Source organism: Pongo pygmaeus, chromosome 3, assembly GCF_028885625.2.
Source record: "Pongo pygmaeus isolate AG05252 chromosome 3, NHGRI_mPonPyg2-v2.0_pri, whole genome shotgun sequence".
Taxonomy (NCBI): Eukaryota; Metazoa; Chordata; class Mammalia; order Primates; family Hominidae; genus Pongo; species Pongo pygmaeus.
The window spans coordinates 47,119,480-47,133,940 of NC_072376.2; the positions used below are offsets into that span (position 1 = coordinate 47,119,480).

General features: G+C 40.2%; 2 protein-coding genes across 8 annotated transcripts in view; one reads left to right on the forward strand and one right to left on the reverse strand.

Annotated features, from left to right (window-relative positions):
* Window positions 1–14,461, forward strand: part of ATP10D (ATPase phospholipid transporting 10D (putative)) — a 161,641-nt gene that overhangs the window by 135,919 nt on the left and 11,261 nt on the right. For 4 of the 5 annotated variants that reach the window (XM_054486838.2, XM_063663625.1, XM_054486837.2 and 1 more), the window contains one exon: window positions 8,230–9,336. The exons of the other annotated variant lie outside the window; for it this stretch is intronic. In XM_054486838.2, the coding sequence (XP_054342813.1) occupies window positions 8,230–8,354 (125 nt within the window). In that variant the 3' untranslated portion in view covers window positions 8,355–9,336. Of the gene's footprint in view, window positions 1–8,229; window positions 9,337–14,461 lie in introns of those variants that run through there. 5 annotated transcript variants of the gene reach the window in all.
* The window catches only part of CORIN (corin, serine peptidase), a 254,519-nt gene that overhangs the window by 3,927 nt on the left and 236,131 nt on the right, over window positions 1–14,461 (reverse strand). For all 3 annotated transcript variants that reach the window (XM_054486844.2, XM_054486842.2, XM_054486841.2), the window contains 2 exons: window positions 4,060–4,331; window positions 845–978 (listed from right to left, as the gene is read on the reverse strand). In XM_054486844.2, coding sequence (XP_054342819.1) covers window positions 845–978; window positions 4,060–4,331 — 406 coding nt within the window. The remainder of the gene's footprint in view (window positions 1–844; window positions 979–4,059; window positions 4,332–14,461) is intronic.

Consider the following 14,461-nt stretch of genomic DNA (forward strand, 5'->3'; position numbering starts at 1 on the left):
GGGTTAGTACTTAAGAGCACTGTTGTATCTTTTCTTCATTACTAAACTGTAGGGGGCAATTTACTCCAAAGCAGTAAAATAACAAAGGTGCTTCACAGCAGCATAGTATAATAACTGTCTTCCCCAGTTTTTGTTACCAGCTTATTTGAGCACTTGCACTTTTCCCTCCTTTCCGGGGAGCCAGTCCAGTATAATGTTTGATGTGTGTCTATTAAGTAAAAATAAAAAGGCACCTCTACACTATTAGGTTAATATGTTCTACAAACTCTCATGGCCATGAATCCTGAGTATCTAAAGGTTGAGTTCAGTGACATTTGAGGACATGCTGGCAATCAAGTGAGGGCCCAGACAACACCAGTGTGATGACCCCTGAGACAAAGGTAGTCCTGTCTCACACCCTGGAAGTTGGGGTGTTGATGTGTGCCTTCCTGCCATCACCCTAATGGCTGACAATGTCCTTTCATGCCTGCCCTGCTTCCCTGGGGCAACCAGGTGGAAGCCATGGTTACTACTAGCTCCTCTTAGAACCTCATTTATCCTAGCCACTAAAATGGTTGAATGAGATGAACAGGAAAAATTGTTTTTCTCCTGTTGCTGACCAAGGGTGATGTTCCCCATATAGTAGATGAGACAGTAAAAGACACCCTGAATAAAGAGGATGGGTGTAATTATGGGGATTTCGTGTGTACCAGCTGCAGGAAAATGTGCTGCTAATAATTAAACATTTGGCAACAAACGATTTTCAAAAAATGTTTCCAAAGGGCCATACATAATAATGAGTTTATAGGAATCCACTGAAGTTATTGTTGAACTGAATCTCCTTGGTAACCAGAAAGCAACTTACCATGCATGAATCAACTGTGCCAGACTCATAGCCAGCACATATCATCCGAGTGGTGATGGTCTTCATGTCAAAGTAGGACTGACAATGTTCCAGAGAAATAATGCGGACCTCTCCCTCTTGCAGCTTAAATGGCACTGAATTTTTAAAAAATAAGAATATATATATATGATGATAAAATGACTCAAAAGTGAGGCTAGTGAGGCTAGCCAAATATGAAATGCAAATATAATATAAATATTTTTATACCAAGAGAGGCATATTCTTTACTTGAAATGTCATTTTAAAGGCATGGCTGGTTTGGAATCAGAATTTTCTAGTTAGAAGCGTTCATAGCAATTATCCGGTGAAACTCCTTTATTTTATTAATGGGGAAACCGAGGCCCAGACTGGTTAAGTAAGTTGGTTCATCCTTACCGTATGCTACAACCAAAACAATAGCTACTACAAAGAAAAGAAAAAAATCAAGCCAGAGCTCTGCTGGCTGCCAGATAGGAGGCTGCCAGCTTGGCGTCAACTCAGCATGATAGTCCTGCTCTGCTAAAGTACAGAAAACCTGTTTAATCTAACAGGGAAGGGTTGTCCTATTCTTGATGAAAAGAATACGTCTCAATATGTGCCCCAGCAGCCATTACTTGACGTAAGAACCTCTAATCCTAGAGGATATGACAGAGAGATATCGAAAAGCACAAAGCCATCCCTTGATATTGACAGAGAATATGTGAATTCCATCTTGCTTAAAAGTTCTTGAAGAATGACAATGGATTTCTTGAAGCAAGACAGCGTGAATCTTTCACTGTTTAGCCGTTCTGCAAAATTATACACACTGTTCTTCTTTTAAGCAGTGATGGTGAAGCACTACTGGGTACCTTATTGGAAGAAAGAGCCATTTTTAGGAAAATCAATGTGATGCAGACAGCGGATGTTTCATAGGTTGTCAAAAGAATAAGAACAATAGCTAACATTTATTGGGCACTAGTGGGTCTCATTGCCTTTAATCTTTACAATACTCCTGTGAGTTAGGTAGTTGCTATTTTTTTCCATTTTATAGTAAGCTTGAAAGCTGTATAGTCAGATCAATCACGTCTTTCTGACTGAATTCAGCAGAACTTTGCTTTTTTTTTTTTTTTTGAGACAGGGTCTCATTCTGTCACCCAGGCAGTGGTCACTTGCTTACTGCAGCCTCCACCTTGGCTCAAGAAATCCTTGGCTCACTGCAGCCTCCACCTTCCAGGCTCAAGAAATCCTCCCACCTCAGCCTCCCAAGTAGCTGGGACTACAGGCACACACCCCCATGCCAAGCTAATTTTTTTTTTTGTAGAGACAGAGTTCCACCATGTTGCCCAGGCTGGTCTTGAACTCCTGGGCTCAATTCATGCTATACTACATGTGTGGAGTGTTCATTATGTTGCACTATTGCTCTGAGTTCAATATGGATATTGTAGGAGGAATGTAAGCAGAAACAATATCAAGCATATTCTGCTCTTAAATTACAGAATTAATCATAGCTTTGAAAAAAAACAGATGCATAGGAATGGTGACAGCATGTCTAACATTGCCTTCAAAATTGTTACACGTGAGTTTTTTTGAAAAAGTCATTGACTTCTGCCTATTGAATTTCCTTTCTATTCTGTAATTGATGAAATAGAAAAGAAATTCAACGTAACTCAAACCTTATCTGACTAAATTTTAAGAAAAAATTCCTTCAAATATACAATTTCTAAGGCTAATAACAGAATGCCAATATACATTATTATTCTTGAAAGCCATGGCATTATACTTGATATGGACAGAGTAGGCAGCACTTACAGTTTTTTTGTTTTTTTTTTTTTAAGTTTCAGGTGGGTGGATCACCTGAGGTCAGGAGTTTGAGACTAGCTTGGCCAACATGGTGAAACCCCGTCTCTACTAAAAATACAAAAAAAAAAAAAAAAAAAAATTAGCCAGGCGTCATGGCACATGTCTGTAATCCCAGCTACTCGGGAGGCTGAGGCAGGAGAATCACTTGAACCTGTTGAACCTGGGAGGTGGAGGTTGTAGTGAGCCGAGATCGTGCCACTGCATTCCAGCCTGGGTGACAGAATGAGACTCCATCTCAAAAACAAACAAATAAACAAACAATTATTATTTCTAAATTAGGTCAAACTGAATGAGAGAGTCCATTGTAGGGGCTGAGAGTAAATACAGAGTACACATTTTAAATTTCTATGTGTTTTATATGTTAAGTCATCTACAGAGCCAAACTATTTTAATCAATTTAAATAGTCAAATAGCAAATCAATATACTTTCTTGAAGGACTTATAGTTTGTACTACAGATGTTGATAAGACCAAATCATAACATAGAATTGGAAATATGACCATGCAGCTTGACTGCAGAGATTCCCAGTGACTGTCTCTATCATTGGGCTATCTGCAGGCAGATAGAGAGAGTCCAAAGCACAGTTCAGTGACAGGTCTCCTCCTGCCACAAGGAAGCTCCAAAACATTAATAGTAGCTCCCCGGAGAGAGATTCTGAAGTGTGGAGAGGGATTTTTGAGATTGCATCTGAGCTTGGCCATTTTAAATGCCATGGTTCATTATCAATGTCTATGATTTGCACAGCAGATGAAGTGTGACACATCGCTAAGTATTTACCATTTGTGGCTATATTTTTGTAAGAGACAATGGGAAATTATGGCCAAAAGCTACCTAGCTTTTGGGTCTAGGTACTGGGTCTCATTCTGTTATCCAGGCAGTGGTGAGATCTTGGCTCACTACAGCCTCCACCTTCCAGGCTCAAGAAATCCTCCTGCCTCAGCCTCCCAACTGAGGAACACAATGTTTCTCAGGCTCCTGAAGATCCTGGCTGATATGGTTTGGCTGTGTTCCCACCCAAATCTCATCTTGAATTGTAGTTCCCATAATCTCCACGTGTAATGGGAGGGATCTGGTGGGAGGTAATTGAAACATGGGGGGCAGTTACCCTCTTGATAGTGAGTTCTCATGAGGTCTGACAGTTTTATAAGGGGCTTTTCCCCCTTTTGCTCAGTACTTCTCCTTGCTGCTGCCATGTGAAGGAGGACATGTTTGCTTCCCTTCCGCCATGATTGTAAGTTTCCTGAGGCCTCCCCAGCCCTGCAGAACTGTGAATCAATTAAACTTCTTTCCTTTATAAATTACCCAATCTCAGGTATGTGCTTATAGCAGCATGAGAATGGACTAATACATTGGCTTACTTTTATTGCCCATGTGGCCCCAGCCTGTGATATAGCAGTACGTGTCGGGCTCTAGCCACTGCTCCGGGCTGGGCAAGCAGACAGGCCGGACGTAGCCAGTCTCATTGATGTCTTCACTCAGCTCAACGATGCTGATGTCATAGTCCACCACTGCTCGACTGTAGCGGGGATGCAGGATGATGGTCTTCACAAAGCGTGTCTGCATGAACACTGATGGATGGTCTAGATTGTTGATGCCAAGCACCACTTTCCAAACTGCAGCATTCTCTCTCCTAAAATTATAATTCAAGAGCTATTGGCATCTTAAACTCTAGTTTATCATGTGAAATTCACATGTAATTTTAAAACATTTTATTTATGTAAATAATGGCCATTTTCATGCCCACCTCTCAATGTATTCATATAAGTGGCATTTATATAATAGCCTGAGTGATTAGCAAATAAGTATTATTGTTGCAGAAAGCATAGCTCATGATTCCTGAATGGGGCTAGTCTTTAACATAAAACTTCTTCAGTTTTAAGGGCAGGCAGAGTTAGTTACTTGCTTCACAGAATGAGCAACATAATGAAAAGCTATGAAGAAGAGAGAGGAGCAAGAGGAAAAGTGAAAAAGAAGAAGACGCCAAGACTAAGAGATTCCTCCAAGAAAGAGCAAGTGACTTGAAGAAATGCCAGGGGAACCTCCTACAGATTTCCAGCTCAGGGCTTAAAAAGGTCACCCACAACCTCCAATGGTCATTCTCATACTCCACTGTTTTTGAATACTTGTCAACAATATTTTAGTCGATTCCCGCCTTAAAACACTTTCTTCACTTGGCTGCCAGGTCTTGCCATGCTCCAAAATTTCTTCCAACCTCATGGACCTTTCCCTCTCAGTCTTTTCTTCTGGGTTCTCCTCTTTGGCTCTCAGTCTCCATGTTGAAATGCTCTGGAACTTCACTCTCAGCTGTCTATTCTCACTCCATACTCCCTTGATTTCATCTAGTCCAATGGTTTTAAATCCCATCATACCCTGGTGACCCCAAATCCTTTCCCTGAGCTGCAGACTTAATGTTCAATGGTCTACTTAACACTCTCAGTTGGATGTTTGAGCCAACATTTATTGAGGGCTCACCATGTATGCCACAGTATTTAAGCATTCAGGATTCAGTTTACAGTAACTTAATACTATAATCAACCCAGGTGAATCTTCTCTTTTTCTTACACCCAACACTGAATGCATCAGCAAGTCTTCGCCAATCCTGCTTTCAAATATATCCCACATCTTACTGTTTCTCCCTCCTCCATGGCTATAATCCTAATCGAAGCTACTCTCAACTACATGGGCCATGCAATGGCCTCCCAAATCATGGTCCTTCTTCTAATCTTAGTCCCTATAGTCCATTTTCCTTACTATCAGGATATGTATTGACGATATCCTCTATATTAGTCAGAGCAATATTTTAAAAATAAAATTAGATTAATCCATCTTCTGCTCACTATTCTCCAAAAGCTTTGTATCACACTTGAGACAAATCCTAGACTCCTATCCCTGGCCTCTGAGGTCCTACACCATATGCTCATTCTCACCCCAAGGACTTTCTTGCTAATTTTGAACATGCCAAGAGCATCCCCAACTCAGGAGCTATTTCCCTTGATGGCCCCCCAGCTCTCACATGGGTCCTACCATTACTCCTTCTCTTCATCCAGGTCTCAACTCAAACATCATCTGCTCCGAGCTGTTTCCCCAGCCAACCTGTCTCACGCTTACTCTGCCCCCTTCACTCTACTTGACACTGCTTTACTTTTCTTCTCATACTATCCATTGATATCAATGACATTGATATAACCATTTGTCTATTCTCTGTCTTGGCCCCTAGAATATAGTTATCTCTGTGAAGGCAGGGATTTGGCTGGTCTTTTTCACTGCTTTATTCACAGGGCTTGGTACCTGGCCTACAGTAGGTCCTCAACAAGTACCTATTTAATGATGGCTCAATGAATGTTTTTGACTCTAACCACAAAGTCAAGGTCTGTTCTTCATCACTCCCTCCATCCCTTCCTTCACTCCCAGTCTCTCCTTCACTAGAGTGGTCAGGATCAAAAATGTGGACATTTCTTGGACCACAGTGTTGGGGCAAGGGTAGAGCTTTAATTGTGGGCATTTCCTTATACTCTGGTAATGTGAGTCAGCCACACTACCACTGTTCCTGCTTGGGAGCTTGAGACCAAATCAACTAAAGTAGGTTGATTTGACCAGCTAGACCAATTGTTTTTCAATCCAGGCTGAACACTGAATCCTCTGGGAGCCTTTAAAATAGTGATTCTCTGGGCATCACCCCATATCAATTGAAACAGAAGCTCATGGACTGGGGCCTGGGAGTCTGTATTTTTAAGAGCTCTCTAGGGAATCTTAGGCAAAACCCCACCCACAACCCTTCTTTTCTTGGCACGCCTTTCTTTACCATCAGCATGGTAAAGATTCAAAAGGCTGAGATTTCAAGAGAGTTAGGAAGGAGGAGCCAAGGTGGGCACTCACTTGGTTTTTAGTATTGTTGGATACTTGGGGCAGACTCTACTAACAGATCCCTCTATATAGTCATGCATGTTGTCCTTTTCCCATTAAAAAAAAATAGTAATTTCAGGGATATCAGAGGAACGGACATCATTCAGTGAATAGAGAGATAGAGATATATAGCAATTTTCTCTATGCCAAGCATTGTGTTAGGGATTACAAGAATAAGCAAGAAAAGCATGATTCCCTGCCTATACAAACACTATAATTGAGTGAAGGTAGACAATTAAATAAACAATTAGATTAAAATGCAGGTAGTACTATCACATGAGCATTACAAGATAATGTTATAGAATAATTTCTTTTTTTTTCTTTTCTTGAGACAGGGTCTCACTCTGTCACCCAGGTTGGAGTGCAGTGGCATGATGATAGCTCACTGCAGTCTCAACCGCCCAGGCTCAAGCGATCCACTGGCCTCAGCCCCCCACCAAGTAGCTGAGACTACAGACACACACCACCATATCTGACTAATTTTTTTTGGAATTTTAGTAGAGATAAGGTTTTGCTGTGTTGCCCAAGCTGGTCTTGAACTCCTGAGCTCAAGCAATCCTCCCGCCTTGGGCATCCAAAAGTGCTAGGATTACAGGTGTAAGCCACCAAGCCCAGCCCAGAAGAATTATTTTTCATTACATAAAGCTGTCACTAAAAGAACATGCTTTTCTTATCCTTTCTTCCTTCCCTCCTTCCTTCCCTCCTTCCTTCCTTTCTTTTTCTTTCCTTTTTTTCCTTCTTTCTTTTACTTCTTCCTTTCCTTTTTTCCTTCTTTCTTTTCCTTATTTCTTCCTTCCCTTCCTCCCTTCTCTCCTTTCTTCTTTCTCTCATTCCTTCCTTTTTCAGTCCACAGTAATAAGTGCATTACCATCTGAGAAGTTCAATATGTGCTTGAGATTCTATTGTTTCAGACACCTGAAATCAAGCAATAATTTATTTCAAATTTCTGCCTACTTAATAGCTTCTTGCCCTTGGATAGCGTTACTAAGTTTTGGCTGTGAAAAACATTCATCCACATGCTTAAATCATAAGCAGTATTTTGAGTAATCGAACATTCCAAATTCTTTTTAACAAAATTGAATAACATCAAAATTCTGGACTTCATTACTGTATTGAGATTAACGCAATTCTAATTATAAAAAATTAGTGTCAATAAAACTGCTAAACATTAATTTGTACCCAGTAGTCTCTTGTTACATAAACTACTGTCCTTATGGTATAGACAGGCGGATCACGAGGTCAGGAGACCGAGACCTGGCTAACGCGGTGAAACCCCGTCTCTACTAAAAATACAAAAAATTAGCCGGGCATGGTGGTGGGTGCCTGTACTCCCAGCTATTCGGGAGGCTGAGGCAGGAGAATGGCGTGAACCCCTTGAGGCGGAGCTTGCAGTGAGCCGAGATGGCACCACTGCACTCCAGCCTGGGCAACAGAGTGAGACTCCATCTCAAAAAAAAAAAAAAAAAAAAAAAAATCCACCAAAAGAAAAAATATATACACAGGAAATTCACATATTTTTTTGTATTCAGTGATGACAGTGTTCTTTTCTTCTTTTTGTTATGAGTATACTGTAAAAAATAATGTCTCTTTTGATGTCTTCCCTCCTGTCACCCTGGGTATGGCAGAAACCGAAAACAGAACAAGGAAAAACCCAGCCTGTTGTTTGAAAGAGTCTCCTGGTGTGAAGGAGATGTACATACATGGTGATTGTTACATCAAGCAAGTGCTGAAAAGAAGGAGTCAGGAGTAACGGCAAAGACAGCCCTGTGTCTGGGTAGAAGCAAAAAGAAGGAGGACAATTTCAGGCTACATGAATGCCACATGAGTTTAGTATCAGTTCTAAAGTACGAATTAACCAGATGAGGTGGCGTGCACCTATAGTCCCAGCTACTCAGGAGGCTGAGACAGGAGAATCACTTAAACCCTGGAGGTGGAGGTTGCAGTGAGCCAAGATCATGCCACTGCACTCCAGCCTGGGCTACAGGGCTAGACTCCATCTCAAAAAAAAGAAAAAAAAAAAAAAGTACCATTGGAGAAACACATGGAAACAGACTCTGATCATATGACTATTTTAGTAAAAACAGTTAAATTACAGCCAGGTGCGGTGGTTCACACCTGTAATAACAGCACTTTGGGAGGCTGAGGCGGGCGGCTCACCTGAGGTCAGGAGTTCAAGGCCAGCATGGCAAAACCCCGTTTCTACAAAAAATACAAAAATTAGTTAGGTGTGATGGCAGGCACCTGTAATCCCAGCTACTCAGGAGGCTGAGGCATAAGAGTCGCTTGAACCTGGAAGGTGGAGGTTGCAGTGAGCTGAGATCAGCCATTGCACTCCAGCCTGGGCGACAAGAGCAAAACTCCATCGCCAAAGGAAAAAAAAAGAGCTAAATTAGGCTACCAAGAAAAGAAAGGCAAGTATAGAAGCTGAAAATCTTCAGTTTAAAGGGAATTACTTGCCATTTGACTGTCAAGCCTCAAAGCAGCAGCAAGGAGAGCTGGCACATCCTTAAAGAAGTTTGTGCAAAGAACTTCAGACTGTGAGAGGAAGGAAGCAGGCCAAGGTGAAGCCAGGTGAGACTCCACCAATCCCAGGGAAACAACTGAGGAAGATGTTAAAACACCTTATTCTTCTTTGTCCTCACTGTGGATAGTGTTTTATTCCTTGAAATCACATTTAGAGTCTAATTTGCTTCATGTTTACACTATTGTTTTAATAATAAATGTACTTCATAGACAATATTGAGCTTGTGTGATTTCAACTTACAATTCTTCAATTATTAACTCTAGAGAAAAAAAAAACTCAGCCACTTACATATGTCAGACACGCTATAGCATCCAGAGGAATTTATACAGAATTGCAAGCACAATGTCTCTGGAGGCAAAAATCAGTCCCTTTGGTTTGCAATTTGCCACACTCAGCTCTAGTTTAGACATGAAATTTTTCACTCAATTCAGCTAGTCAAATTTCAAGATTTCTATCTTTATCTTTTCTTAGGAGTGAAAAATTTCCCTTCTCTCACCCTCTCTGACTTTGCTTAGAATATCTTATATTTAATATTTTTCCTGTTTAATAAAGTTAATATTATAATTAACAACTATGATAGAAATTTATCTATTTTACAAGACTTACTCCAGAAATAGCATAGCTAAGTGGTGATTTGGAGATCATCTGAAGGTTACCAAATCTGCACTAAATAAAGAAATACCACACTATGGCATCATTGCTGTTCTACAAATCTTAGGAATCTCTTACTTTTAATATTGTGCTCTGTCCTTGGCATTTCATTTGTATTATTTATTTATTTTTTATTTTTTTGAGATGGAGTTTCACTCTTGTCACCCAGGCTGAAGTGCAATGGCGCAATCTCAGCTCACAGCAACCTTTGCCTTGGGGGTTCAAGCGATTCTCCTGCCTCAGCCTCCTAAGTAGCTGGGATTACAGGCACCCGCCACCATGCCTGGCTAATTTTTGTATTTTTAGTAGAGACAGGGTTTCACCATGTTGGCCAATCTGGTCTTGAACTCCTGACCTCAGGTGATCCACCCACTTTGGCCTTCCAAGTGCTGGGATTATAGGTGTGAGCCACCACACCCAGCTATCCTTGGTATTTTTAAAAAATTATCTGTAACAGGCAAGGCAAACAGATTTTTTTTTCTTCAACTTTTATTTTAAGTTCCGGGATACATGTGCAGGAAGTGCAGGTTTGTTACATAGATAAACATGTGCCATGGTGGTTTGCTGCACAGATCAACCCATCACCTTAAGCCCAGCATCCATTAGCTATTCTCTGTGATGCTCTTCCTCACCCACCCCTACCCCCAACAGGCCCCAGTGTGTGTTATCTCCCACTACGTGTCCATGTGTTCTCATCATTCAGCTCCCACTTATCAATGAGAACATGTGGTATTTGATTTTCTGTTCCTGTGTTAGTTTGCTGAGGATAAGCCTTCCAGCTTCATCCGTGTCCCTGCAAATGACATGACCTCATTCCATTTTATGGCTGCATAGGATTCCATGATGTATGTGTACCACATTTTCTTTATCCAGTCTATCATTGATGGGCATTTGGGTTGATTCTATGTCATTGCTATTGTGAATAGTGCTGCAATGAACATATGCATGCATGTATCTTCATAATAGAATGACTTATATTCCTTTGGGTATATACCCAGTAATGGGATTGCTGGGTCAAATGGTATTTTTGCTTCTAGATCTTTGAGAAATTGCCACACTATCTTCCACAATGGTTGAATTAATTTACACTCCCACCAGTGGTGTAAAAGCATCCCTTTTTCTTCACAGTCTTGCCAGCATCTGTTGTTTCTTGGTTTTTTAATAATTGCCATTCTGACTGGTGTGAAATGGTATCTCATTGTGGTTTTGATTTACATTTCTGTAATGATCAGTGATGTTGAGCTTTTTCTCATGTTTGTTGGCCACATGAATGTCTTCTTTTGAGAAGTGTCTGTTCATGTCCTTTGCCCACTTTTTAATGGGTTTTTTTTTGTAAATTTGTTTAAGTTCCTTATAGACTCTAGATACTAAACCTTTGTCAGATAAATAAATTGCAATTATTTTTCTCATTCTGTAGGTTGTCTATTCAATATGATGATAGCTTCTTTTGCTGTGCAGAAACTGTTTAGCTTAATTAGATCCCATTTGTCAATTTTTCCTTTCATTGCAATTGCTTTCAATATTTTCGTCATGTAATCTTTGCCTGTGCCTATGTCCTGAATGGTATCCCCTAGGTTTTCTTCTAGGGTTTTTGTAGTTTCGGGTTTTATATCTAAGTCTTTAATCCATCTTGAGTTAATTTTTGTATAAGGTGTAAGGAAGGGGTCCAGTTTCAAATTTCTGCATATGGCTAGCCAGTTCTCCCAGAACTATTTATTAAATAGGAAATCTTTTCTCCATTGCTTGTTTTTGTCATGTTTGTTGAAGATCAGATGGTTGTAGGTGTGTGGCCTTATTTCTGGGTTCTCTATTCCGTTCCATTGGTCTATGTCTCTGTTCTTGTACAGTAGTACCATGCTGTTTTGGTTACTGTAGTCTTGTAGTATAGTTTGAAGTTGGGTAGGGTGATGCCTCTAGCTTTGTTCTTTTTGCTTAGGATTGTCTTGGCTATATGGGCTCTTTTTTGGTTTCATATGAATTTTAAAATAGTTTTTTCTAATTCTGTGAAGAATGTCAATGGCAGTTTAATGGAAATAGCATTGAATCTATAAATTACTTTGAGCAGTATGGCCATTTTCACAATATTGATTCTTCCTATCCATGATCATGGAATTTTTTTGCATTTGTTTGTGTCCTCTCTGATTTCCTTAAACAGCGGTTTATAGTTCTCCTTGAAGAGGTCTTCACTTCCCTTGTTAGCTGTATTCTTAGGTATTTTATTCTCTTTGTAGCAATTGTGAATGGGAGTTCATTCATGATTTGGCTCTGTGCTTGCCTGTTGTGGTGTATAAAAATTCTAGCAATTTTTGCACATTGATTTTCTATCCTGAGACTTTGCTAAAGTTGCTTATCAGTTTAAGAAGCTTTTGGGTTGAGACAATGGGGTTTTCTAGATATAGGATCATGTCATCTGCAAACAAAGATAATTTGATTTCCTCTCTTCCTATTTGAATATCCTTTCTTTCTTTCTCTTGGCTGATTGCCCTGGACAAAACTTCCAATATTGTGTTGAATAGGAGTGGTAAGAGAGGGCATCCTTGTCTTGTGCTGGTTTCCAAGGGGAATGTTTCAAGTTTTTGCCTATTCAGCATGATATTGGCTGTGAGTTTGTCATAAGTGGCTGTTATTATTTGAGGGATGTTCCTTCAATACCTAGTTTATTGAGAGTTTTTAATATGAAGGGATGTTGAATTTTATCAAAGGCCTTTTGTGTGTCTATTGAGATAATCATGTGGTTTTTGCCTAGTTCTTTTTATATTGAACCAGCATTGCATCCTGGGGATGAAGCCAACTTGATCATGGTAGAAAAGCTTTTTGATGTGCTGCTGGATTTGGTTTGCCAGTATTTTATTGAGGATTTCGACATCAATGTTTATCAGGAATATTGGCCTTAAGTTTTCTTCTTTTGTTGTGTTTCTGCCATGTTTTGGTATCAGGATGATGCTAGCCTCATAAAATGAGTGAGAGAGGAAGGAGTACCTCCCTTTCAATTTTTTGGAATAGTTTTGGTAGATATGGTACCAGCTCCTCTTTGTACCTTTGGTAGATTTCAGCTATAAATCTGGTGAATAGACTTTAGAATAGAGACTTCAAAGTAAATATATGAAGTGGCTGGGGTAAATTCAGTAAGTACAGACTGTGTCACATCACAAGCCCTGCCCATCCTGAGGGCCATCCGCCTCTCAGCTCCAGAAAACTGTTGTCACGTTGGAGTGCTCAGTGAAATCTGACCTTCCAATTGTCTAAGGAAAGCCAAAGTTCTGGATTTTATGCAAAGTATCTGTGGTTTTAAATGCTACCTAAAAATTTAAAAATGGATACAACAAGCAAACTAGATTGGCAGCCTGGGTGTCTCATTAGTATACAATCTCAATAGTTTTCCAAGTGTTTCTACACACTTTATTCCAAATGAGCCTCACACCAACTGTGAGATGTAAATAGGGATTCATTGTTCCATTTTAGAGAAGAGAAATCAGTGACTCAGAGGAGATGAGCAACTCATCTAAAGTCACAGAGACAGCAAGTGAGGGTAACAGACTAACTTGCTGGTCCTTTGAACCTGCTACACCACATCCTTACAACTAAACTTCTCTGAAACAAAGACAAGGGTCTGCAGGCATCAAAAAGGATTTAGGTACTGGGCACAGGAGGGAAAGCATGTAGTAGGATGGATGGAGACTCTTGTGAGTTATAAGGTGACAGACAGCAGGAAGATGTGCGCTCTTTCCTGAATATATCCCTCAAATATGATAGAAAGCTAGCTGTCAGTGACAAAATTACAGGAAATGAACAATTCTATTATGCTAGATTCCAAAAAATGCAAGAGAAGGGCCTAGTCACATGCATATTCTAGACCTTCAAGAATCAGATTTCAGAATGTTTTAGGGGGAAAAAGCTATGATAATATGTCTAGAGATTCTTAAAGCAGTCATGGCTCAACAAAGTTGGGAGAGTTTAAGTGCCAAAATCTGATACTACCATCGCAAATAATTGCAGTATGTAAGAAAATGAAGAATCAGTTGAACAGTAAATGTGACTACATAAAGATCTCAGAGCAGGCGAGTGCAGTGGCTTACACCTGTAATCCCAGCACTTTGGGAGGCTAAAGCTGGCAGATCACGAGGTCAGGAGTACGAGACCAGACTGGCCAACATAGTGAAACCCCATGTCTACTAAAAATGCAAAAATTAGCCGAGTGTGGTGGCACGTGCCTGTAGTCCCAGCTACTTGGGAGGCTGAGGCAGGAGAATCACTTGAACCTAGGAGGCGGAGGTTGCAGTGAGCCGAGACCATGCCATTGCACTCCAACCTGAGCAACAGAGTGGGACTCCGTCTCAAAAAAAGAAAAAAAAACTCAGAGCTTTGAAGTCTATCATAAAAGAAAGGCATGAAATCAAAGTAATTGTCCAACAGTCTTACTTATTGAATGAGCAGGGCTTTGTCTAAAAAGAAACAAAGTGGGAAAAATAAAAATGGCTTCTTGGCAAAATGATGTGCAAAATAGAACAAGAAAAGAGGAAAATTGTTGTCTGTAGCAGATAATTTAAATGTTTGTAGATAAGTAAGACAAAGCAGAACGATTTGAAGCTTACTTTACCTCCAATTTCTTTTTTTGTTGTTGTTGTTTTGAGACAGAGTTTCGCTCTTGTTGCCCAGGCTGGAGTGCAATGGCATGATCTCAG